The following is a 23,433-nucleotide window of genomic DNA, read 5'->3' as shown; positions in this document are numbered from 1 at the left end:
ATGGAAGATGGTAGAGCATGAGGCAGTGATATTATTAGGGGTAGAAATTGTGAGTGGATATGAGCCTTTGGTAGGAATCTTGGTGTGTGCAGTGCTCATGTGGTAGAGCTTTGGGAGGATATATGAAAGTTTATTGGTTGCTAGAAGGCTGAGAGTGACAGCTATAGAGGTTAATGGTGATTTTCTCGTTGTGGGGAATGATATTAAAAATAGTGATAATGGAGATCCCAGGGATAGAAGTAGAACTTTGATTAGCAAGATACAATTTCTTATAGTGATGGAGTGGGAGGTTGTTGCTAACCATATCTATCAAGTTGGATGGATAGATAGTTCGGCATTTTTGTCGTTAATGATTATGTGGTTCACATCCCTTTCAGCAACATTTTCAAAAATTTAAACATGTGGTTTCGTATGCGTTACCATCGCTGCTTGTCAGTTTAGTATAAATAAGTGTTCAGCTTTAGCATTCTCAGTGAGAAGAACAATTAATCTGCCTTATAATTTCTCTTCGGCTATCCAGAGACGTGAAAAGCTCACCCATGGCAACTGTTCCGTTGGTTTCTGCTGCTTTCAAAAGGTAGTCAAGTTGCAACATTTGAATAAGATAAAGCATTTCTTTGCACTTAACTAATCATATTAACTGTACCAATTTATTTATAGCTAAAATAAGTTGATTTGATTTACAAGGCTTGAAGGGAAGGTTGCTCTGATTACAGGTGGTGCGAGCGGCATCGGCGAGGCCACGGCAAGACTCTTCTCTCAAAACGGAGCTAAAGTTGCTATAGCTGACATCCAAGACGATCAAGGTCACGCTGTTTGTCAAGATTTACACAAATCAACTGCTTCCTATGTTCATTGCAACGTAACAAATGAAAAGGACGTTGAGAACGCTGTGAACACAACTGTTTCCAAGTACGGTAAACTAGACATCATGTTTAACAACGCAGGCATAACCGGTGTAAACAATACCAACATACTTGAATACAAATTATTTGAATTTCAACAAGTGATTAACGTTAACTTGGTTGGTGTCTTTCTTGGAACAAAGCACGCTTCAAGAGTAATGATCCCTGCCCGACGAGGTAGCATAATTAACACAGCTAGTGTTGCTGGAAGCATATGTGGTGCGGCTTCACATGGTTACACGAGCTCAAAACACGCTGTTGTGGGGCTGACGAGAAACTCAGCCGTCGAGCTTGGACGGTTTGGTATTCGGGTGAATTGTGTGTCGCCTTATATTGTTCTCATTCCGATGGCTAAGAAATACTAAGGCTATCTTTGGGAGTTTGGAGGGGAAGAGAGGGGAAGGCTTCCAAAAATGAAATTTAAAAAAAATATAGAAAAATATTTGACATTTTTTGAAAAAATGATTTTGTTTAGAATGATAAAAGAGTCATTATCGTTACTAAATTTTTAATTTTAAGAATACTATAACAATCTAAAAGATATTTGGAAAATTTATGTAAGCCTTTCAAAACCCTCCAAAACCCTCCTTCAATACAATTTTTGAGTTTCCCCATTTTATGGGGTTTTTGGTGTTATGAATAAACTCAAACCCTTCAAAATATTTGACATTTTTTGAAAAAATGATTTTGTTTAGAATGATAAAAGAGTCATTATCGTTACTAAATTTTTAATTTTAAGAATACTATAACAATCTAAAAGATATTTGGAAAATTTATGTAAGCCTTTCAAAACCCTCCAAAACTCTCCTTCAATACAATTTTTGAGTTCCCCCATTTTATGGGGTTTTTGGTGTTATGAATAAACTCAAACCCTTCAAAACCCTCCTACCCAAAATCCTTTTATCCTTTTCACCCAATTCTTCTTATTTTTCAAAGTCTTCCCCTCCCCTCCCCTCCAAACTCCCAAACATAACCTTAAAGTTAGATGATGATGGGATTCTAGGGGTTTATTCTAACCTTAAGGGTACTAATCTTATGCCAAATGATGTGGCTGAAGCTAATCTCTACTTGGGAAGTGATGAATCTAAGTATGTTAGTGGTCACAATCTTGTCGTTGATGGAGGATTTACGAATGTAAACAATGGATTTTGTGTCTTTGGACAATCTGTCTGAAGATGTGTATTTTGATGTGTGTTTATATGAAATTATTACGGTGGTGGATAAAAATAAATTGGACACGAAGTTATCATAAAATAATTTTCTCATACACTTTGTTTATCAGAAGACTTTTTGAGATTAGTCATAAAAAAAAGCCTATTTATATTGGATGTGAAAACGAGTGTACATAAAAGAGAAATGGTAGCAACACTCTCTTTTGAATACTCTCTCAAACACTCACTTTCTTATTGGTTGAAACATGTGTGGGCCCTACTACTTTATGTGGGACCTATTTTCAAAATAAAGGGCCCACACATGTTTCAACCAATAAAAAAGTGAATGCTTGAGAGAGTGTTTAAAAGAGAGTGTCGCTAGCACTCCTCATTCAGAAATGTTATTCTTCCACTATTAATAACACCTACACCGTATTAATATATCATTTTGTATTTTCATCATGTTTAATAATTTTCTTTTATTTCTGGATTAAAAACAAACACTATGCATGATGTATTTTGGGAGTAAAGATCCTCTCCATTTCTCAAAAGAAATGGAGATGTCCATTATTATAGTTTTAATGTATAAATGTGTAATTAATGTCACAACTTTTAAAAATGCGTGCAAATATATCTTTTATTTACACTAAAACTATAGTAATGGACATCTCCATTTCTTTTGAGAAATGGAGAGGATCCTTACTCGTATTTTGGATGGTGTAAGAAAGTATGCTTGATATTCATTGGTTCGGGTAAATCCGAACCAAATCAGAATTCAAACCAAATCATAGTGTTTGGTTTAGACATTTTTTCAGTTCTTGCAAGAACCGAATCAAACCAACAAAATGCAATGACAATTGGTTCGGACATTGAATTTTCAATTTTCTACCCTCAACCCAAACCAACCATAATTAATTATCATAAAAATTACTACCAAATATTCAACTTCGATAAGAAAAAAGTAAAATGTCGTATGTTGACAAGTTATTATATTTTTATTTTCTATTAGAAAATTATTAGTGTAATATGATAACTGAACATAGAGCTACGAAACACATTCATTATCATACTAACTCAAGTGATTAGTTATAGATTCAAAAGTCTTTATGTTAGATATTTTTCTTGTTAGATATTTTTGAATCAATTAGGGAAAAATTGCCAGTCTAATATTTAAAATTGAACAATATTAATACTCTATTTATTATATTATTATGAAAAATTAATTTATGTAAATAAGTTGGTTTTTTCAAATATTTTTGCATTTTTTTATCTAGCCGATCAACACACCAAACCGTTGTTTCTCGGTTCGGTTTAGTTTGGGTCTTATCGTAAAAAATTCAAATCAAATCCAAACCAGTATATTAAATTTTAACCAGTTTGGGTATCAGATTTTCTCAAAACCGAACCAAACTGGCCCGCGAACACCCCTACTCTCCAGTGTCAAAATAGCAACCATCCATTATATTAAGGGTCCATCTATCACTAACCCCGATAAATAATCACTAGCAAAATATCCTTCCATACGCACAAGTAAAATTGTGGTCGATAGATAAACTCAACAATATAAGCAAAATTAAGTCTTCCATTCTTTAAATTTGACATTTTTCCGATGGTATAACATATAATATAGGTGCTAAAATCTTAGTTCTTCCCGTCGAAAAGATTTGGGCCGGTACTTCATTATTGTTTGGTGGATTTTGAGTACTTGGTTGATATTGATTAGTCATTTTCGTAACCTTTTTTTCTCTTAGGTATTTCTTCGTTATATGTGGCTAATTTACCACTTCTAAGTCTCATGCAATGAAGTCTAATAAAAAGAAAATAATGAAGAACTCTCTAAGACTTTTCACAAGAAACGACCATTCTTAATCAAAGTACTGGTCCCACTAGGTGTGCCAATTTATTTACCCAGAAATTTGGTAAAAAAACGCTATTCTTACAAAAAAAAATTGGTTACTTACAGGATCGACTAGATTGATCCTATGACATGTGCTTTAATTTTAGACTAAGTTCTTTGAAATTAAGAACACTTCAACACCATTCATAACTCTAGGTATTGTTTTTCTTAATCTAAGTTAATCTTAGTAACTTTGCGAAACTTGTAAAGATATGCAATAAAAGCAATGGAAAGTAAATGGCAAAAAGTTAATAAATTCTGGAAGTATAAGGTAAAATTCAATTTGAATAAAAGATGGTGTTTACACGTACATTTCTCAGTGACTCTTTCTCAATAATGCAGATACTTTGTGTAACACCCCAATTCTACCCAAGCATTTAGGCAAGAAAATATTAGAGTGTTAAAATTTCATACAACACAATTAGGATGTTACACCAAGTAACCAAACAAACACCTAGAAAACAAATGGCCATCAGCGATGCCAAAAGTATACAACACCTGCCTATAAAACGATACACAACATACGGAAGATATGAACATATATACATGCATATAGCTCTCACTCTCAAAGAGGAGTTTTCCAAAATAAAGTGTTTACAATACACATCAGCACATCAATACATATACATGTTCAAAGGAGTCATATACAAATAAATAACAAAAGACTCCCGACTACCCGATGTTACGTATCAGAGCAACCGACGAGACCAACTGGAGAACTACCTCATCCAAAAGATTCCCAAAGCGGCTAATCTGCAGGATGCCACTCAAGCATCAAATCAGCAGAAGGGTGAGAATATAATTTATAATGAAGAAGCATGATAAATATAGTAATGCCAACAAGTATCATCAAGAATCATACAACAAAGTAATCCACTAAGTCAACCACAATAAATATATAAGTAATGCGACACATGAATGATAACATAAATTATAAAGACACACAATGATGAATGAGACTTGACTATGCATATGCATGTGGCACCCAAATCCGGAGTAAACTCCTCCTTGTCATTATGACAAATACACCTTGCCGAGCATTATGTTGAGACTTCATTCCACTCAGGAAAGTACATCGTTGTCGAGCAGTAAGCAACGACAAACCGTCATCGAGCATTTATCCCCCGCTGATGATCTCTTGCCACTCAGGCTAATGTACCGTTACCGAGCATTAAGCTCCCACTGGTAACCAATGCCACACGGGCCACCTGTTTGTTAGACGCTGGCCTAAAGATCTAGAGGGGGGGTGAATAGATCTCTCTAAGTTTTTACGGATTTTTCTACTGACTCGAGCGAAAGCGGTTCTGAATCGACTTGCGTCTATTCCGGACCGCTATTGCAAAGGTCGTATGTGTTTTAAAACCAAAAAGTAAGTGGAATTGATGGTGAAGTAATATGATGGCTAACCAATACGTTTAACAACTGAAAACCAATTAACTTCTAGATTGACAACTTTGATTTGCAATGCAGTAAGATTGGATTAAGCAAAAACACAAACACTTGGTGATACGTTCAAATTGATAGTGATTCAAGTTGTGGTGAATTGTGATGTTTGTGCAGAACTTTAATTCACAATTTTAACACTTGAATCGTTGATCAATTTTGCACTTATAACCAATTATGAACAGAAGGTAAAAGAGAAAGTAAAAGCGACAAGAACACGATATTTGTTTAGGCAGTTCGTCGATCGTCCTCGCTACGACTACGTCTGCCCCCAATTCCAAATTGAAATTGGGTAATCTTTCATTAATGTTGAAAGTAGTATATACAAAGAAGATAACAAAGCGATAAACGATAAACCAATTATGTCGATCCTTTGAATCTTCTTCCCCCTTAATCTTGAGCCAGATCAAGGTTATCCAAGAGCTTCACTTTGATTCCCTTCTGCAGTGTCTTGATTCCTTGAACTCCCCGTTCCTCAATCGTTACACTCAGCCGAATCCTCAATGAACGCCTCTTGATAAAAACCCCCAAGAACCACCCGTCGTGGAGGACAAAACCCGCAGATTTTATTCACCAACAAACCCCACAAACCTTCACCCACTAGGAATCTTCAATTCCGTTCCATGGACGTTATCGAACTCATCACTAACCCGCAACGCAAGAATGATTATGTGTAATTGTGTTGGAGATGATGAAGAACGAAGATGAGAAGCGTTTGTGTATCTTTCAGTCGTTGGTGTTGATTGAATAATTGCCCTTGCACAATATATATGATTGCATAACAGTTAGAACCAAGAAAAACTGATTTTTGAACTTTCTTGATCAGTTAGGTCGACCACTTGTAGTGCTTAGGTCGACCTAACAGAGCTTGCAGAATTTTGCTCCCAGTTAGGTCGACCTGTTGAAGGAGTAGGTCGACCAGAATCCTCTTCTGATGCATTCTGGGGACATTTTCACAGATTAGGTCGACCTAGTTGATGTGTAGGTCGACCTAACAGGCTGGTATGTAGAATTCATCAATTTAGATCGACCTAAATGATGTGTGAGTCGAACTAGCAGGGATATATGAGTTTTTCTCCATTTTAGGTCGACCTGGGTTGATGGTAGGTCGACCTAACTGCTGTTTTTCTGCATTCTTCTTGTTTTGCTTGTGTTGAGGCAACCTATAAACATATAAACATAATGGGTTGACCTATGAGTGATCAATGCTTGCTTTTCTTTAAGTTTTCTGCTTCCGTCTTGTTGTTTGAATGCTTATTTGAGTTTGCCATGAATCAAAAACATCTTTGAGTGTAATCTTGTATTCACATACTCCCCCTTTTTGATGATGGCAAACCATTCGACTAAGCTTTGGTAGTAAATGATAAAGACTCAACAGAGCTCCCCTGTACATCCAGCATCTATCTCTCAACAGGGCAATCTCTCAACAAAGCTCCCCCGTACACTCAGCATCTATTGTATCTATCTCCCCCTTTGACAACATCAAAAAGAGAAACAAAGAGAACAAAGTAGGAGAGAAACAAGAGAAATAAAGAATACCGGTAGTCATAGAGATAGATAACATATAAATGGTGGAATCATAAACGCTAATCATGTTTTAAAGAAAGCCAACAACATACATAGTAGTTCAAGAAATTTGTAAAAGAAAACAGAGAGTACTACATCATATAATGTTTTTAACAACAAAACAAAAGAAAACTTAATGGCATGAAATGCAATGAGATGATGATATGATAAACACTATGTCCTAACGCCTGCCCCTTCTTCCTCTTCCTCTTTGAAATGTATGAGGTCGATCTTCTTCAACCTGTTCCAACAAATCCAGCACAGACATGTTAAGAGTGTTGAAGCTTTGGCTTATGTTGGCATGACGATGCAATGCCGTTTCCTCAAACTGATTCTGCCTCAATATGGAGTTGGATGCAAACGTTTCAAAATCGTTCCTTTGTTCCTGAACCAAGCCGTACAAAGATTGGTATTGACGTTGTTGTTCCTCATATCTATCTTGTTGAAGCTGCTGCATTGTTTGAAATTGAAGCTGTTGAGTTTCAAAGTTCTGCTGTTGTTGAAGTTGCATAGCTTCAAGCATAGATATTATGTTGGATTGATCAGGAGGAGGTGGAGCAGTGTATCCCCAAGGAACTTCTTCCTGTTGAGACGGAACATATTGCCAATTTGGATCCGTGTCATGAGCTATGTCTTCCATGGTTTGATCCTCATCATTTGCTATTTCTTGATCGTTTCCCTCTTCCTCATTTCCTACATTGTTTCCAAACTCAGTAGGATCATCATAGTTGTAGATAACCTTCCCTGTTCCTTTTTGAATGAGATAATAGGTTTTCCTAACAGGATTCCAATGATATCCCATAAGAGTCAAGGTGGTTTGTGAGAATTCCTGGGATTGATGTACGCGAGTGTAGTGTAAGTGGTCAAGTCGCATACCAAAGTGATTGACAATTGTTTGAATGATTGAACCATAACACAGGGCTGTAGTTTTCTGTTTGACCTCATGAAACTTAGCAGCTAGGAAGTGAGGCCAGTGTAAACGCGTTCTATTTTGCAGCAGATACATGAGCACCACTTCATTTCTTTCAATTCTCGAATATCCTCCTGCCCTTGGTCGAATGATTCTTGAGATTACCCAGTTCAAGAGTCTAGGATCTCGCTTCAAATGACCAGCTGTTATTGTTTCATTTGGTCTATCAAATACGGAAGGATCTTTGAGGATTGACTTCATGTAGGCCTCATGGTCATATTTTCCCGGTACATCCCCGTCTACCATACGGAGTTCATCACCAATGATTGTCAGACCAAAAATACTAATCCAGACCCGTTTGTCAACAACATGCGACCTAGATCCCATTTTGAAACGGAAATTACAACCGTCTCCTTTTGTAAATCCTGCATAGAAAGCCCTAACGGTATTCTCACAGTACGGGGTATCACATTGCAATAAGGGATGAATATTTTGATGTTCAATTAACGCAGCGACATCAGGGATATGCATGTTTTCGACAAGATTTGGATCATAAGTATATTGCTTAACAATTTTCCTTTTCATCTGCCACTTCTCAAAGTTTTCTCTACAATCAGGATGAACAAGAGCACTTACCGGTTGAGATGATGAACTGGAAGCAATTTCCTTTCCTTTTCTTGATTTTGGAGGCATGGTTGGAGATGCTTTGAGTGAGAGAGGGATGATTTTTGACAATTTTGAGTTTGAGGAATTAGGGTTAGCCGTACCAAAAGAGATGAGAATGAGAGGGAATGCAAGAATGGAATGTTTTGAATGAATGATATTGGGTCGGGTCGACCTAACAGACCCAAATATGGAAAAATTAACGCAGTAGGTCGACCTAAAGTGAAGCTGGGTCGACCTAACAGAAGTGACAAAACAAATAACCAAATTAGGTCGACCTAAATTGTGAGTAGGTCGACGCAACTGGACCTTTTTAGTTTTTCTAAAGAAGCTTCTTATGTAGGTCGACTCAAATACAGGGTAGGTCGACCTAAGTTGCTTTCAATGATGAAAATGCCTTAGAAATGTTTCTATATGATGTATTTTTGTTTTGTCATTTGCTTGAATGCACAACCATTGTATGTTATGAATGAAATGATGAACACATATACATAAGTATTTGAGAAGAGTAGATAAGAGCACATGAAGTCACTATAAGCATGTTAATTGATAGCATATTATAGCATCAATAAAATTTTTGGAAGTGAACAATAAACATGTTACCGCTTTCTCAATATGTAGGTGTTTTGTCATCATTGTGTGGAGTCTTCTTGTCAGTGTGCCATACTCCTAGATTTGATAATGAATTGTTTTGATGGAATGTTTCACAGGTTGATTTTTGCGAAAAACTTATCTAGTATCAATTACTCGATGTTCTCCCGGATGCGGGACATAGTCCCAAACAATATTCTGCTAAGAATAGGTTTAAAATCTCTTTGCAATGCAACTTGCCAATTTGCACATCAAGTACTGCGTCCTATGTGTTTTTCGGAATATCTGTATTTGTAATGTATCTCATACATTTGCTATGGCTAGGACACCTACATTTCCTTTGCCAAGTATGATTCTTCAAACTGTCTTCATAGATGACGTACCAAAATTGGTATGTCTTCCTATATGTGTCTTGAGCACCAGCTATCAAGGAACTACCACCGTTCGGCGATGTCAAGACACTTTTCCTGCGAGATTAAATTAGAGTGGAAGGTCCCCAATCTTCATTGGGTCCTGGATGGTGAGTACACAATTTGTTGCACTTAGGCAACCATTGAAATACTCCTTTAGGAACTAAAGTTCTCCTAAATTTGCATTTTTCAATGGTATGTCCCTTTTTGCAACAATAATGACAGGTAATATGATGAGAATATGGAGTTTTGCTAGTTGATACTTTTGGTACAAAAGTGTATTTACTATATAAAGGAGTATACGATCTTTTGAACTTGTTTGGATCAACTGCAAAAGTCACTTTTGGTTGTAGAGCCTTGTCTAACTTGGCTTTTAGATCTCTTACTTCTTTTTGCCAAATGTGACATGTCTCACAACCAAACCATGATGTAGGATCTATTTCAACTTTGTCCTTTTGAATGTCTAGCATAGATTGTTTTAAAGCTTCCATATCCCTTTCGGTTTTCTCAACTTTTGATTCAAGATATGAAAATATTTTCTTATTTGAGGCCAAAAGTTTGAAAGCTTTAATTGCATCTCTATGTAATTCTTCAAAGGCAAGTTTTAATTGAGAATGAGATACCTTATCTACGAGTTCAGGTTTAAGATGACTTACAGCTTTCTTTTTCTTGTTTTGATGAGCCATGAGACATAGGTTTGCTGATTCTTCTTCATCGCTTGACGAGCTTTCACTAGATGAATCACTTTCCCATGCTATGTAAGCTCTTTTAGATTTGTTATGACCTTTGCTTTGGTTCTTCTCCTTTTCTTTCTTAAGGTATGGACAATCCGGTTTGTAGTGACCGGCTTTCCCACAATTGAAGCAAAGACCTTTGGTCTTTCCTTTGTTGTCGTCATCTTGTTTGAACATGTTTGATTGCTTTCTATAGTTGATCAATCCTTTGTCGGAATGTTTTGCTCCATTTTTCTTTAGATATTTGTTGTATCTTCCCACAAACAGTCCCATTTCCTCATCATCGGAGTCTTCGTCATCACTTGTGTCACTATCCTTTGGCTCTCGTTTTGAGGTCTTGGAGCTCGAAGCTTTTAGAGCTATTGACTTCTTCTCTACCTCTTTCTCCATGTTCTTTTCTTTCTTTGTCCTCTTCTCATGCATGTCAAGGCATTTAAGATGCTGTTCATGTTCCTCTAGTTTACCAAAGAGAGTGGTAATGTCTAAAGTGTTGAGATCATTTGCTTCCTTAATTGCTGTAACTTTGGGCTGCCATTCCCTGTTCAAACACCTTAAGATTTTGTTAGTAGCAACTGCATTGGAAACAGGTCTATCAAGAGAATTTAATCGATTTTTCAGGTGAACGAATCTTTTCTGCATGCTTTCGATGGTTTCACCATCTTCCATGTGGAAAAGTTCGAACTCTTGAGTTAACGTATTGATCCTAGCTAGTTTGACATCATCCGTTCCCTCGTGGGCAACTTGCAATGTGTCCCACATAGCTTTAGCTGATCTACAATGGGAAACACGATAGTATTCATCAACTCCTAGAGCTGAGATTAGAATGTTTCTCGCTTTCCAATCGTATGCATATTTCTTTTCATCTTCAGCATTCCAAGTATCTTCTGGTTTTGGAACAACTGCACCAGCTGCATTTGTCATAGTGATCTGAAATGGACCATTGACAATAGCTGTCCAGATGTTCCTATCAATTGCATTGATATGGACACACATACAATCCTTCCAATAGCCGTAGTTTTCTCCGTTGAAAACTGGAGCTCTATTATGAGCCCCTTTAGGTCCGGAAGCCATCTTTCCAATAAGTGTTTCACGTAGCACGGAATAAACCAGAGCTCTTGATGCCACTTGTTAGACGCTGGCCTAAAGATCTAGAGGGGGGTGAATAGATCTCTCTAAGTTTTTACGGATTTTTCTACTGACTCGAGCGAAAGCGGTTCTGAATCGACTTGCGTCTATTCCGGACCGCTATTGCAAAGGTCGTATGTGTTTTAAAACCAAAAAGTAAGTGGAATTGATGGTGAAGTAATATGATGGCTAACCAATACGTTTAACAACTGAAAACCAATTAACTTCTAGATTGACAACTTTGATTTGCAATGCAGTAAGATTGGATTAAGCAAAAACACAAACACTTGGTGATACGTTCAAATTGATAGTGATTCAAGTTGTGGTGAATTGTGATGTTTGTGCAGAACTTTAATTCACAATTTTAACACTTGAATCGTTGATCAATTTTGCACTTATAACCAATTATGAACAGAAGGTAAAAGAGAAAGTAAAAGCGACAAGAACACGATATTTGTTTAGGCAGTTCGTCGATCGTCCTCGCTACGACTACGTCTGCCCCCAATTCCAAATTGAAATTGGGTAATCTTTCATTAATGTTGAAAGTAGTATATACAAAGAAGATAACAAAGCGATAAACGATAAACCAATTATGTCGATCCTTTGAATCTTCTTCCCCCTTAATCTTGAGCCAGATCAAGGTTATCCAAGAGCTTCACTTTGATTCCCTTCTGCAGTGTCTTGATTCCTTGAACTCCCCGTTCCTCAATCGTTACACTCAGCCGAATCCTCAATGAACGCCTCTTGATAAAAACCCCCAAGAACCACCCGTCGTGGAGGACAAAACCCGCAGATTTTATTCACCAACAAACCCCACAAACCTTCACCCACTAGGAATCTTCAATTCCGTTCCATGGACGTTATCGAACTCATCACTAACCCGCAACGCAAGAATGATTATGTGTAATTGTGTTGGAGATGATGAAGAACGAAGATGAGAAGCGTTTGTGTATCTTTCAGTCGTTGGTGTTGATTGAATAATTGCCCTTGCACAATATATATGATTGCATAACAGTTAGAACCAAGAAAAACTGATTTTTGAACTTTCTTGATCAGTTAGGTCGACCACTTGTAGTGCTTAGGTCGACCTAACAGAGCTTGCAAAATTTTGCTCCCAGTTAGGTCGACCTGTTGAAGGAGTAGGTCGACCAGAATCCTCTTCTGATGCATTCTGGGGACATTTTCACAGATTAGGTCGACCTAGTTTATGTGTAGGTCGACCTAACAGGCTGGTATGTAGAATTCATCAATTTAGGTCGACCTAAATGATGTGTGAGTCGACCTAGCAGGGATATATGAGTTTTTCTCCATTTTAGGTCGACCTGGGTTGATGGTAGGTCGACCTAACTGCTGTTTTTCTGCATTCTTCTTGTTTTGCTTGTGTTGAGGCAACCTATAAACATATAAACATAATGGGTTGACCTATGAGTGATCAATGCTTGCTTTTCTTTAAGTTTTCTGCTTCCGTCTTGTTGTTTGAATGCTTATTTGAGTTTGCCATGAATCAAAAACATCTTTGAGTGTAATCTTGTATTCACACTGTTAACAGCATTCCGCCATTAACGTATTGAAATGTTATGCTGTGCAAATATATGACTATATTACATAACAACAACATCAGCAACAATATAACATGGTCACATACTCACGTTACACCGTTTATATTCTATCCAAAAGGATACATCACCAATTAACAACATCGTTATCAATTATATCACACCATAATTACCACACAGGCGTTCATAAGCACACAACACACATTCACCGTTAAAACATACTGGCCAGATCGGCATAGATGAACTTATAACACACATATACACATCAAATTAATATTAGCCATCGGCCCACAACTTCATCAATACCTCAATAACAACAGTTACTTGCCATAAGGCCACATATCATGTTAACAACAAACAACCAAACATCGTCACATATCAAGAATGAACATTCATTAATACATAACACATACGAACATGATTTCATATTAATACATACATCAACAACAATTACAACCATGCACTATGATTATTTACCAATCGTATCGCGCATATAAACAATTATGTGTTTTCATCAACAAAAATTACAACCAATTTATCACAATATAACCAAGACTATACCATCATATAGAACATCCAACTAGCTTCCTAACGCTTCGAACAGCGTATAAAACGGAGTTACGGATCAAAAGTTACAAGGTTTCAAAGTTTGGATAATTGAACATACTACACAGTTCATCACTTGATCCTATTAAAAATAATAGGAGACTACATCCTATGAATAATTTTATTAGATCATAGTATATTTCATTGCGTTAGCTTTCCAACGCTTTGAACGGCGACAAAATCGGGGTTACGGTTCAGAAGATACGAAGTTTCAAAGTTTCGGAAAAATAGAAAATGTTGTTGGCCGCTTGAGCTCCGCTTAGCGGACCCTGCCAGAAGCGAGCCAACGGAAACTCCTCTCAGCAGACCCCCCTCCGCTCAGCGGACCTGCGAAAACCCAGAAAAACCAGCATGAACCAGAACTGTTCCAATCCCCTTGTACCCACCAAAACCACTCTAAAACATCATTATAACACCAATACAACACATACATACTATAGAAACAACCTAACATCAAACTTTTCATGGTTGATTCATTAATCTTTCTCAAAACCTAAAATTTTCTTCAAACTCAATCAAGCCAAGGAAATGGGAAAGAAAGTGGAAACTCATCAAACACACACAACAAAGATATCATTTAATCATCATACAATCATTGTCAAACAAGCTTAAATCAATCAAAGACCACACAAAAAAGTTATGGAAATGGAACAAGAAGAACAAGAACAAGAACAAGAACAAGAACAAGACTATAAGAATCATACATCCAAGATAAATTACATTCACCCCCTTACCTTGGTTTGATTCTTCATCTTCTCCAAAACCCCCTTCTTCACTTTCTCTCCATCTTTGCTCTTCTTCTTTCTCTCTTCCTTTTCTTTCTGTCTTCTTTCTTTCCTTTTTGTTTTATTTTCTTCTTTTCTTTTCTTATATTCTTTTCTATCTTCCCCCTACTTCTCCAAAATATCTCAACAAAATATCTACTTTACGGTCTAAACTCAATTGCTCAGAAAAACCCCAAAATGCAGAATATTACCTTAATAATATTTCCAGTACCAAAAATATGAAAACCTTCAATTAAATATTAGCCCGCCATCCCGAACTAATACCGACTGAAACGACTCAAAACGGTAAAATTCCAATAAACGTCACAAACGTCCAAATTAAGCATATACTTATTTTTCCGGGCGTTACACTTTGAGTATTAAGAGATTTTTTACGAACGATGGAACACCCGGATTCCTAACAATAAGACTTTTTTATATAATAAATCGAAATAACTGTCATCAACAGACTTTCTCCCATAACGTGACATGTTTCTCTTGGTATGTCTCGCATTCACCCTAAGGCTCCACGCGTCCTCTTTCGAAGATGGATAAGTGTGAAATTCAGTTATTTCCATTCAAATTCAAATTCTTCGTCGAATGTCACATCTTGTTCGTCGAACTCACTTAAAAACTTAGAAAGTATTTCTAAGTCCCATCTAACATTCCCCTCTTGTGCAAAGGTGACTTTGACTAGACTTCTCCAAAAAATACTTTTCTCACTGAAATCTCATAATATCTCCAAAAATATATTTTTCTTCATTATTAAAATAACATGGCGTCTAAAACTATATCTAACAACCACACCACCATGTATAGCAACAACAACCTCATTCTCAGAATTGTTGGTAGCTTGAGCAGGAGAACTCATTTTGATTCCTTTAGATGAAGTTGTTTTGGTGTTATGGTTATTCTGCTTTTATATTGCTCCTTCTGATTCTTCATCTCTTCTCTTGAAAGATTAAAAACTAAAAGATGTATGCATAGTTTGCTCATTATTGGTTCTTTAATTCTATACACTTTCTCTTCTCTAGCAAGTTAGAAAAATCATTTTCCTACCTCGAGTTGTTCAAATTTATTCTTCCATTCTTAAATATTCATTCTACAACTAATTTTGATATCAATTCAAAAATAGTGTATTGTTGATTTTGGTATGATACTATTGACATTTATTCATAACCAATATCACAACGGTTATTAGGCTTAACCGTTGTTATAAGGGGAGCACTTTTAATTTTACTATAACAGTCACATGACCGTGAGTGAAAGTCCCGCATAACTAACAACACGCCTGGACCTGCGTGATAATATACCTACTCCAACCATTGTTAAATGTCTTTTTCGTAGAGGTGCTCTTATGAACAAACAATGACGATTGTAAAACACATATAATGACGGTAGCACGTTTGCTGTTAGGTAGCGTGTGATTGTATGTATGCTAGTTACCACAACGGACATGTGAACATTGTTATATATTAGATTGCGCGCTACTTATAACTATAGTTCATGGAAACAACCGGTGTATTAAAATAGAAAGGTCATGGGTTCGACTCCTACAAACCCTTTTTTGTGATATTATTTCTTAATAATTCTTAATCATATCATACTAGAAACAAAAATACACTCATTTTTGAATTATGCGTAAGAAGGAATATCAAAACTTTCAAATAAGGGAAAAAGAAATTTGAAAAGACAAAGAGATGTAATCATTCAACAGCTCGAGGTTTCCAACTTCCAAGAGAAGAAAACGTAGAGAATTAAAGAAGAAATAATGAGCAAACTTTACATGTGTGAAATCTTTTGGCTTTTAGACTTTCAAAGTTTAGAGAAGAGGAAGACTTAGAAGAACCAATTTATAAGCGAATTCCTTTATGAACCAAAACACAAAAAGAACTTCATTCTAAGAAATCAGAGAAGAGGAAAAATCAAAACGGGTACTTTTGCTGAAATTTCCAACAATGTTAATAGAGCAGAAGCTGTTGTGATTGTAGAGGCCAGAGACCTATGCAAAACCCTCCTCAAAATGACGAATACTTCCAAGTTATTGTAGATGTACCGAATCTTTGAGGCCTCAAGAGAGCTCTCAAGAAGAGAAGATCAAGAAGAAGAAGGGTGAAAGGCTAGTCATCATTGATTATGGTGATGATGATGAAGTAGTTTATACTTGGTCAAACTTTCTCTAAGCTACAACATTTAGATATGATTAATAAAATGATGACTAACCTTTTATTAAGTTTTCAGCTCAAGGTTTATTTAATGAAACTTGTAATCGAGAAATTCTATAAACGTTTCTTATCTGTCAGCTTAAGGTTACAACTAATCTATCAACTTATTTTGACGTACACACTAATATAGGGCTTTCATCCTATTGTTTCAAGGAATTCAATAACTCCTTTCTCATACACAATAATCTATCAGCTTTCATCCTATGGTTATATGCTACAAAATCAGAATTAAACCAAAACAAAGTTGCAATAAAACGAAAAATAAAGAAAATGTGAAAGTGACAAAATCTAAAACATGAACAATACACATTCATAAGAACATAAACAAATGCGGTAACCCTAAACATTTATATGGGTTAGACGGGGAGAGAGAGAGAGAGGTGACACATCATAAATGATATTTGAAGAGGATGATGATGATTTCGCTTCCATAAATGATATTTGAATAGGATGGTGAAGATTCCACTTCTATAAATGATATTCGAAGTGGATGGTAAGATTTTGCTATCGGTGTCGTCTCGTTCGTTGGCGCACCCTTGTATGTTTTAATTTTGTGGGAAAAAAATTTTACAACGGTTGCGAGCTTCAACCGTAGTAAAATAAGAAACTTGTAACTAATTTTGACAGATGTTGAGATTCGAAGCTTGTCTTCCAACTTATATGACAACGGTTCTTTATAGGATCCGTTATAAAAAGATTCTTAATAAAAAAAACATACGCGTAGAAAATATGATAAGACTATGGTGGATATATATGGTCGTGGTAATATAGTGTCATCGAAAGTGTACTCTGTAGTAGTGTCTTAATTACCCTCTTTAACTGTACTTCAATAGTAGTGAACACATGAAAGTTGTAGATAGATGTGTAAGTTTTCAAACTTTTTCTTCGTCACCCTCTTGCCGGTATTATCCAATGTACTGAAATCTCTCTTCAATTCTTCACATACCACTGTATCATACTATCTTCCTAAATTATAATTTCATACTCCTCAATGTATATGAATTAATGCTAACAGAATAGTAGAGTACGTTCACACATGTGTTAAATGCATTGCACTAGGGAGTCCAATGCGATTTTTTTTGTTAAAAGGGATGAATACTTTTCATATCCCAACTTCCTTACCCAACTTTTATGGTTGCACTACAGAAAAAAAGGCCTCCTACCACGCCCAGAAAACTGAGGCTTTATGCAAAATAACCGTGGCGTAACGCTGAGGCCACGGTTCGGCCACGGAAATCCAACGGTGGAGTATACGGCCGTGGCCTAAAGTAAAGTCCACGGTTTTTTGGTATATACCACGCCTTTTTTACAACCGTGGCTTTTTTAGGCCACGGTTTAGGTAGCTTGATTAAGGCCGCGGTTTGTATTTGCCATGACTGCAAAACTGTGGCTATATGGTAAAGCCACGGTTTCAATTTAACGTTTATGATACAGTTTTGGTTCAAGATATAGCCACGGTTTGGTTATGACCACATATTTAAAACCGTGGTTATATTTTGTACATTCTAAACCATTAATCTTGCCACGGTTTATTTATGTGCCATTACACAAAGATGTCATTATATATATATATATATATATATATATATATATATATATATATATATATATATATATATATATATATATATATATATATTTCTGTACCAATCAAAAGTTTGCCAACTAAGCTAGCTATAATACATTAATAATATACAATAAATAAAAATAATCACAATTGTAATGTACTAGTATGTGACCCATTATAAATTTGATACGTTTATATAGAATATCTATTGCATTCTAATTACAACCCTGAAATATACAATTCAAAATATCAACATATACAATTCAAAATATCAACAATATTGTTCATTGTATTCGCAACACTATTTATCGTCTGAACACGAGGCCAGTAGTGAACCAGTAGGATCCCATTTGATACAATTTACTTCACTCTGAAATAGCAGAAAGGTTGTTAAGATTTACACAAGCACATTATTGTATTTAAACCTGGTGCAGTAGTGTTTCAGTGCAAAGCATAATAATACAGACTAAGGTAGGTAAATAAACCTGGTCAAAGCATTATATTTATTTAGTTTTTCAAAGCTGCACTCATACCTTTTACTTATTTGCTCAAGTGAAGGTTTATTCCTTTGGAGAACAATCTGCATTTATAAAATACCTACTGTCAAAAGATGGCATTGTCATGTGTTATAGACTAAAGTAGAGAGAAACAAGATTCGCAGCAAAACAAGCATGGAACAAGAAGCAAAAGGTGGTGTCAAGAAAGATTAAAATGATCAATAAATCTAATGACTTAATCATTTACCAACACAATGAACCAATCTTGGATTATGATGAGATAAGAAGTGAGTCTCATCAAGTTGAACAGGTGGAGGCCCTTGTATTGGATTTGACTAATACCATAACTTAAATGTGGTTTTTCTTAAATAGGAGCTAAACCTCATCCATTTTTTAGACATTTACAAATATGCAACCACTAACTACATTGGGGGTACATCAATATTCAATTCATGAGCGCAACTATCAAATAATTCATGCTATGCATAAAGTAATTTAGAATTTAAAAAAAACATTTGCACAAAGTAATTTCAAAAAAGGAAAAACATATCTGGAAGCATTTTTATTCATTTTAATGATATAATATTAATCATTAAGTTTTCATATAACATCATAAAGCACATTCACATTTAATTCTTATTGCAATAGTAGTTTTCATATAAAGTGAAGCAGTGAACTAATACAAGTAAGTTATAGTTTCAAAATTATATTTCTCAGTTTCAAAACTATCTTTTGTGTCTATTTGATATAAGGGTGAGGTTACATCCATGAGTGTGTTTTTGGTTTATTATGTACAGACAGTTGTTCTGGTAAGGTCAGTAAGCAATCTACAATGATGAACATTAGCTATTTTAATCATAGGCTTAAGATCTTCTGAAATTATTTAATATAGAGCTAATTACTAATAATATTTGCTTACTTGTAACACTTGCAGAGGCTCAGTAGCAGAGTCAATCACGATTGCCTGGCAAAGTTATTTGAAAATGAACCGGTAATTCTCTCTTGAACTGTTGAAAATCAGAACTAGAGTGTTTGATAACATAACTCAGTCAAAACCAGTCCCTGCAAATCAGAACATACATCAGCAAAACCAGTGCAAAGCCAAGTTCACTCAAAACATAAATAAAGATCCACGAATTAACTGAAACCGTAAAGCCTATCCAAGATTACAAAAATACTCAGAACTTGCAGCCATACCATTTCCCACAACTTTTTCAGGTTATAGGTAAATCCAAAAATATAGTCAAGAAATCAATGAACATCGATAATTCATTTCAATTGATTCATTAGGGAACAATTACAATAATCATGGCTAAACAATAATCAATATATAACCGTTGAGAATTGAAACTATTAAGAATTTTTTGAAGAATGCAAATTCAAATGAATGTTGGAAAATTTATTAGATCATATAGATTTTTTACTAAGGCAGAGTGACTCAGAGAGGAACAAGACCAAAATTGAAATAGAATATGTTTATACTCAAAAGCAAACACATTGACATGAACAAGAACACGCTCCAAATTGATTTGATGAGTTAAAATATAACTTACATGAGCGAAGACCTTAAATTCGTTTGGACAAGACACCAAAATCCTCGACGCTGATTAAAATGTCAAGTTATCAAACCTCATTGGTAAGCTCTCTGCTATGGCGGGTTCTGATGTCGCGTTTCACCTAAGCCTTCAAGGTTGAGATCATAATTAAACCTATGACAAAAAGGTACAACATAATGAGATATTAAGTGAAAAAGAGTAGTGAATCTTGACATAATTTTTGGAGTGCGCTTCTACATGACTTAATTCAACAGTTACTAGGAATAATACACTTCCTAACCCTTACATAACAGCAACAAAGACAAATCATTGGCAAAAAACAAAATTTCAGGATATATGCCATTTAGATTCATTTCCAACAAATAAATCTAGTAACAACCGAAATACCATAGAACCAAAGAATATACAAAAGACGAGATAAACCTCAGCAAAGGCCCTAGGGGAAGATTCAATAACATCATCATCAATGGCCTCCACATCAATAAACGGGGGTCGTTGCTGGTTGTTGTTGGCTTGAGTTTCGACTACTTGAGGCTCCAACTGAGTTGAAGGTCCTTCCTGCTCACGATTCTCACCAGCCGGCATTCGGTTATGGTCAAGGTCCAAAACTGCCTTCCTACGCCGGTAACTTCTGACAGCAGTCTGCCTGCTCGTCCGAGAGCTCATATTGGAACCCTAACACGATAACAATCGTAGAAGCAACTAGTAAACAATTGTAGAAGCAGTTTCAGCGATTGTAACCGATCGATGAAAATCGGAAACCCTAAGAAGATAGAGAGAAAAGAAAGAAACGTACCAGAGGGAAATCGCTATGTGGTGTGAGAAATCGCTATCTTTTTCTTCTTTTCTTGATTCTATGACGTTGCCCGAGATCTATTGAATGATAACCCTATAGCTTTCACTTGATTCATGCTTCTTAGAGCATTCAATGGAGCTTCATAGATTTAGGGTTAGTGAGAGAGATCCTAATTAGGGTTTGAGTTTGAGATGAGAGGCGAGGGGGAGAGATGCTCTTAGTTCAGTTCATGGCGGCGTCGTGTTTTGTTTTGCCGGAGAAAGAGATCGAAGATAGTCATCGCGCCGCTGAGTCTATGAGAGGGGAAGAAGAAAGCTCTTTGAGTAAGGTCAATAGTCACAACGTTGATAAAACCTAATCCCCTTTTCACGTTTCATTCAATATTTGATATTAATTAGATTTAATCTTAAAAAAATAATATATATATATATATATATATATATATATATATATATATATATATATATATATATATATATATATATATATATATATATATATATAAACAAGAGAAAGAGGGAAACTAAAATAAAAGGAGGGAACTTTTGGAGGGTTTTTTTTTTGGGGTTTTGGCCACAGTTTGAACTGAAAATTATAGGCCCCGGTTATTTAGTTGCGGTTTAAAATATCTACCGTTATATAACCGTGGCAATTGAAGTACAGGCCACAGTTTTACACTCCGGAGTCAATATTCTATAACATACGTCTACACTTTGATAACCATGGCCAAATCATATATGTGGCCACGGTTTCTGAGCTGTGGAAAATTTTAGCGTGGCCGTAGGCCAAATTTCTAGTAGTGTTGGTTGGGTAATGAAGTTGTGCCCTCAATGCAGTAAATAATATCATGTAGTTGACTAGTCCCCGGAGGCGGCTACATGATAAATCAGCTATCAACCTTGTCCTTAGTATATTTAGAAAAATTAAATCTTTATATTGTAGGAAGAGATAAGTTACGTGAAGTGAAAGACTCCGATTTTAGATCAGTAGATTCACACAACTAAACTTCTCTTTGTCTCTCCAGAAACGTGAAAAGCTCATCCATGGCAACCGTTCCTCTGGCTTCAACTACTCTAAGAAGGTAAACAAGTTTCAATTTCACCTCGTTTCTATTCTTTGTTTTTTTATAAGGCTTGTAATAAAAAAAGACTTATAGTTTTGGGCTTATTTTTTCTCTTTGATTGCACATATTAGACAAGTTTGTTCTGTTGTATATTATTTCATGCTCAATTCATTTACAAGGCTTGAGGGCAAGGTGGCTCTCATCACGGGTGGTGCGGGCGGCATCGGCGAAGCCACAGTAAAACTCTTCTCCAACCATGGAGCTAAAGTCGTTATAGCTGACATCCAAGATGACAAAGGTCACTCAATTTGTCAGGAATTACACAAATCATCAGCTTCTTATGTTCACTGCGACGTGACAAATGAAAACGACATAGAAACCGCAGTGAACACCACGGTTTCCAAGTTCGGTAAACTCGACATCATGGTAAACAACGCTGGCATAACCGGTCCGAACAAAACCAATATACTAGAAAACACGTTATCCGAATTTCAACAAGTGATTAACGTTAACTTGGTTGGTGCCTTTCTCGGAACAAAACACGCTTCAAGAGTAATGATCCCTGCTAAACGAGGTACCATAATTAACACAGCTAGTGTTGCTGGAAACATAGGTGGTACGACGAATCACGCTTACACAAGTTCAAAGCACGGCATAGTGGGGCTGACCAGAAATACTGCGGTCGAGCTTGGACCGTTTGGTATTCGGGTGAATTGTGTGTCGCCTTATATTGTTCTCACTCCGATGGCTAAGAAATACTTAAAGGTAGATGATGATGGGATTCTAGGGGTTTATTCTAACCTAAAGGGTACTAATCTTATGCCAAATGATGTGGCTGAAGCTAATCTCTACTTGGGAAGTGATGAATCTAAGTATGTTAGTGGTCATAATCTTATTGTTGATGGAGGATTTACAGTTGTAAACAATGGATTTTGTGTCTTTGGACAATCTGTTTGAAGATGTGTACTTTGATGTGTGTTTATAAGAAATTGTTGTTGTTTGATAACAATAAATAGGCCATGAAATTATGATAAAGTAGTTTTCTTATAAACTTTGTTTACTAGAATACTATTGGGTGTCAAATGAGTGTACGCAGTATATTAGGGGTCCATCTATCACTACCCGAATAAATAATCACTAGCCAAATATCCTTCCACGAGTAAATTTGTGGTCGATAGATAAAATGAGTTTGCACGGTTAACATTGTTGTTGTGTTGTAATTTAGTTTTAGTGGCAGTTTGGTTGTTATGCAAATGAGTCACTTGCAACACAACTATAATTTTAAAAGTTTGTTGGTTATTTAACTTTCAATTTGTAACAGATCTAAATCAATTTAATAAACTCTACTTCACTCTAATTTCATTCTACTCATCTCTAATTTCATTTATCCTTATTTATACACATTTTC

The 23,433-nt window shown here is 35.9% G+C and overlaps 2 protein-coding genes and 1 long non-coding RNA gene across 3 annotated transcripts; 2 read left to right on the top strand and 1 right to left on the bottom strand.

Moving 5' to 3' along the window:
- Positions 1-452: 452 nt before the first annotated feature.
- LOC131628260 (borneol dehydrogenase, mitochondrial-like) lies at positions 453-2,238 on the top strand. Its single transcript, XM_058899121.1, has 3 exons — positions 453-577; positions 688-1,266; positions 1,880-2,238. Exons 1-3 carry the CDS (start codon positions 540-542, stop codon positions 2,076-2,078), a joined length of 816 nt encoding a protein of 271 aa, XP_058755104.1. The 5' UTR covers positions 453-539; the 3' UTR covers positions 2,079-2,238.
- A 16,001-nt stretch (positions 2,239-18,239) lies between these two features.
- On the bottom strand, positions 18,240-21,333 carry LOC131628267 (uncharacterized). Its single transcript, XR_009291711.1, has 6 exons — positions 20,963-21,333; positions 20,590-20,841; positions 20,164-20,319; positions 19,530-19,672; positions 18,647-18,693; positions 18,240-18,483 (listed from the first exon to the last, which is right to left on the bottom strand). It is a non-coding gene; the product is annotated as an uncharacterized LOC131628267 (long non-coding RNA).
- A 539-nt stretch (positions 21,334-21,872) lies between these two features.
- LOC131628259 (borneol dehydrogenase, mitochondrial-like) lies at positions 21,873-23,226 on the top strand. The gene is made up of 2 exons (XM_058899120.1): positions 21,873-22,043; positions 22,205-23,226. Exons 1-2 carry the CDS (start codon positions 22,006-22,008, stop codon positions 22,980-22,982), a joined length of 816 nt encoding a protein of 271 aa, XP_058755103.1. The 5' UTR covers positions 21,873-22,005; the 3' UTR covers positions 22,983-23,226.
- Positions 23,227-23,433: the final 207 nt, after the last annotated feature.

Source organism: Vicia villosa, unplaced genomic scaffold, assembly GCF_029867415.1.
Source record: "Vicia villosa cultivar HV-30 ecotype Madison, WI unplaced genomic scaffold, Vvil1.0 ctg.000437F_1_1, whole genome shotgun sequence".
NCBI classification, from domain to species: domain Eukaryota; kingdom Viridiplantae; phylum Streptophyta; class Magnoliopsida; order Fabales; family Fabaceae; genus Vicia; species Vicia villosa.
Note: the sequence above shows the minus strand (reverse complement) of the source record. Positions and strands in the feature narration are given on the sequence as shown.

Bases quoted from the DNA above. Each gene is read 5' to 3' on its own strand.
- LOC131628260 (XM_058899121.1), top strand. From the start codon at position 540: ATGGCAACTGTTCCGTTGGTTTCTGCTGCTTTCAAAAG. The intron at 578-687 runs GTAGTCAAGTTG...TTGATTTACAAG, and splicing joins GTTTCTGCTGCTTTCAAAAG to GCTTGAAGGGAAGGTTGCTC. The intron at 1,267-1,879 runs CTAAGGCTATCT...CCCAAACATAAC, and splicing joins ATTCCGATGGCTAAGAAATA to CTTAAAGTTAGATGATGATG.
- LOC131628259 (XM_058899120.1), top strand. From the start codon at position 22,006: ATGGCAACCGTTCCTCTGGCTTCAACTACTCTAAGAAG. The intron at 22,044-22,204 runs GTAAACAAGTTT...TTCATTTACAAG, and splicing joins GCTTCAACTACTCTAAGAAG to GCTTGAGGGCAAGGTGGCTC.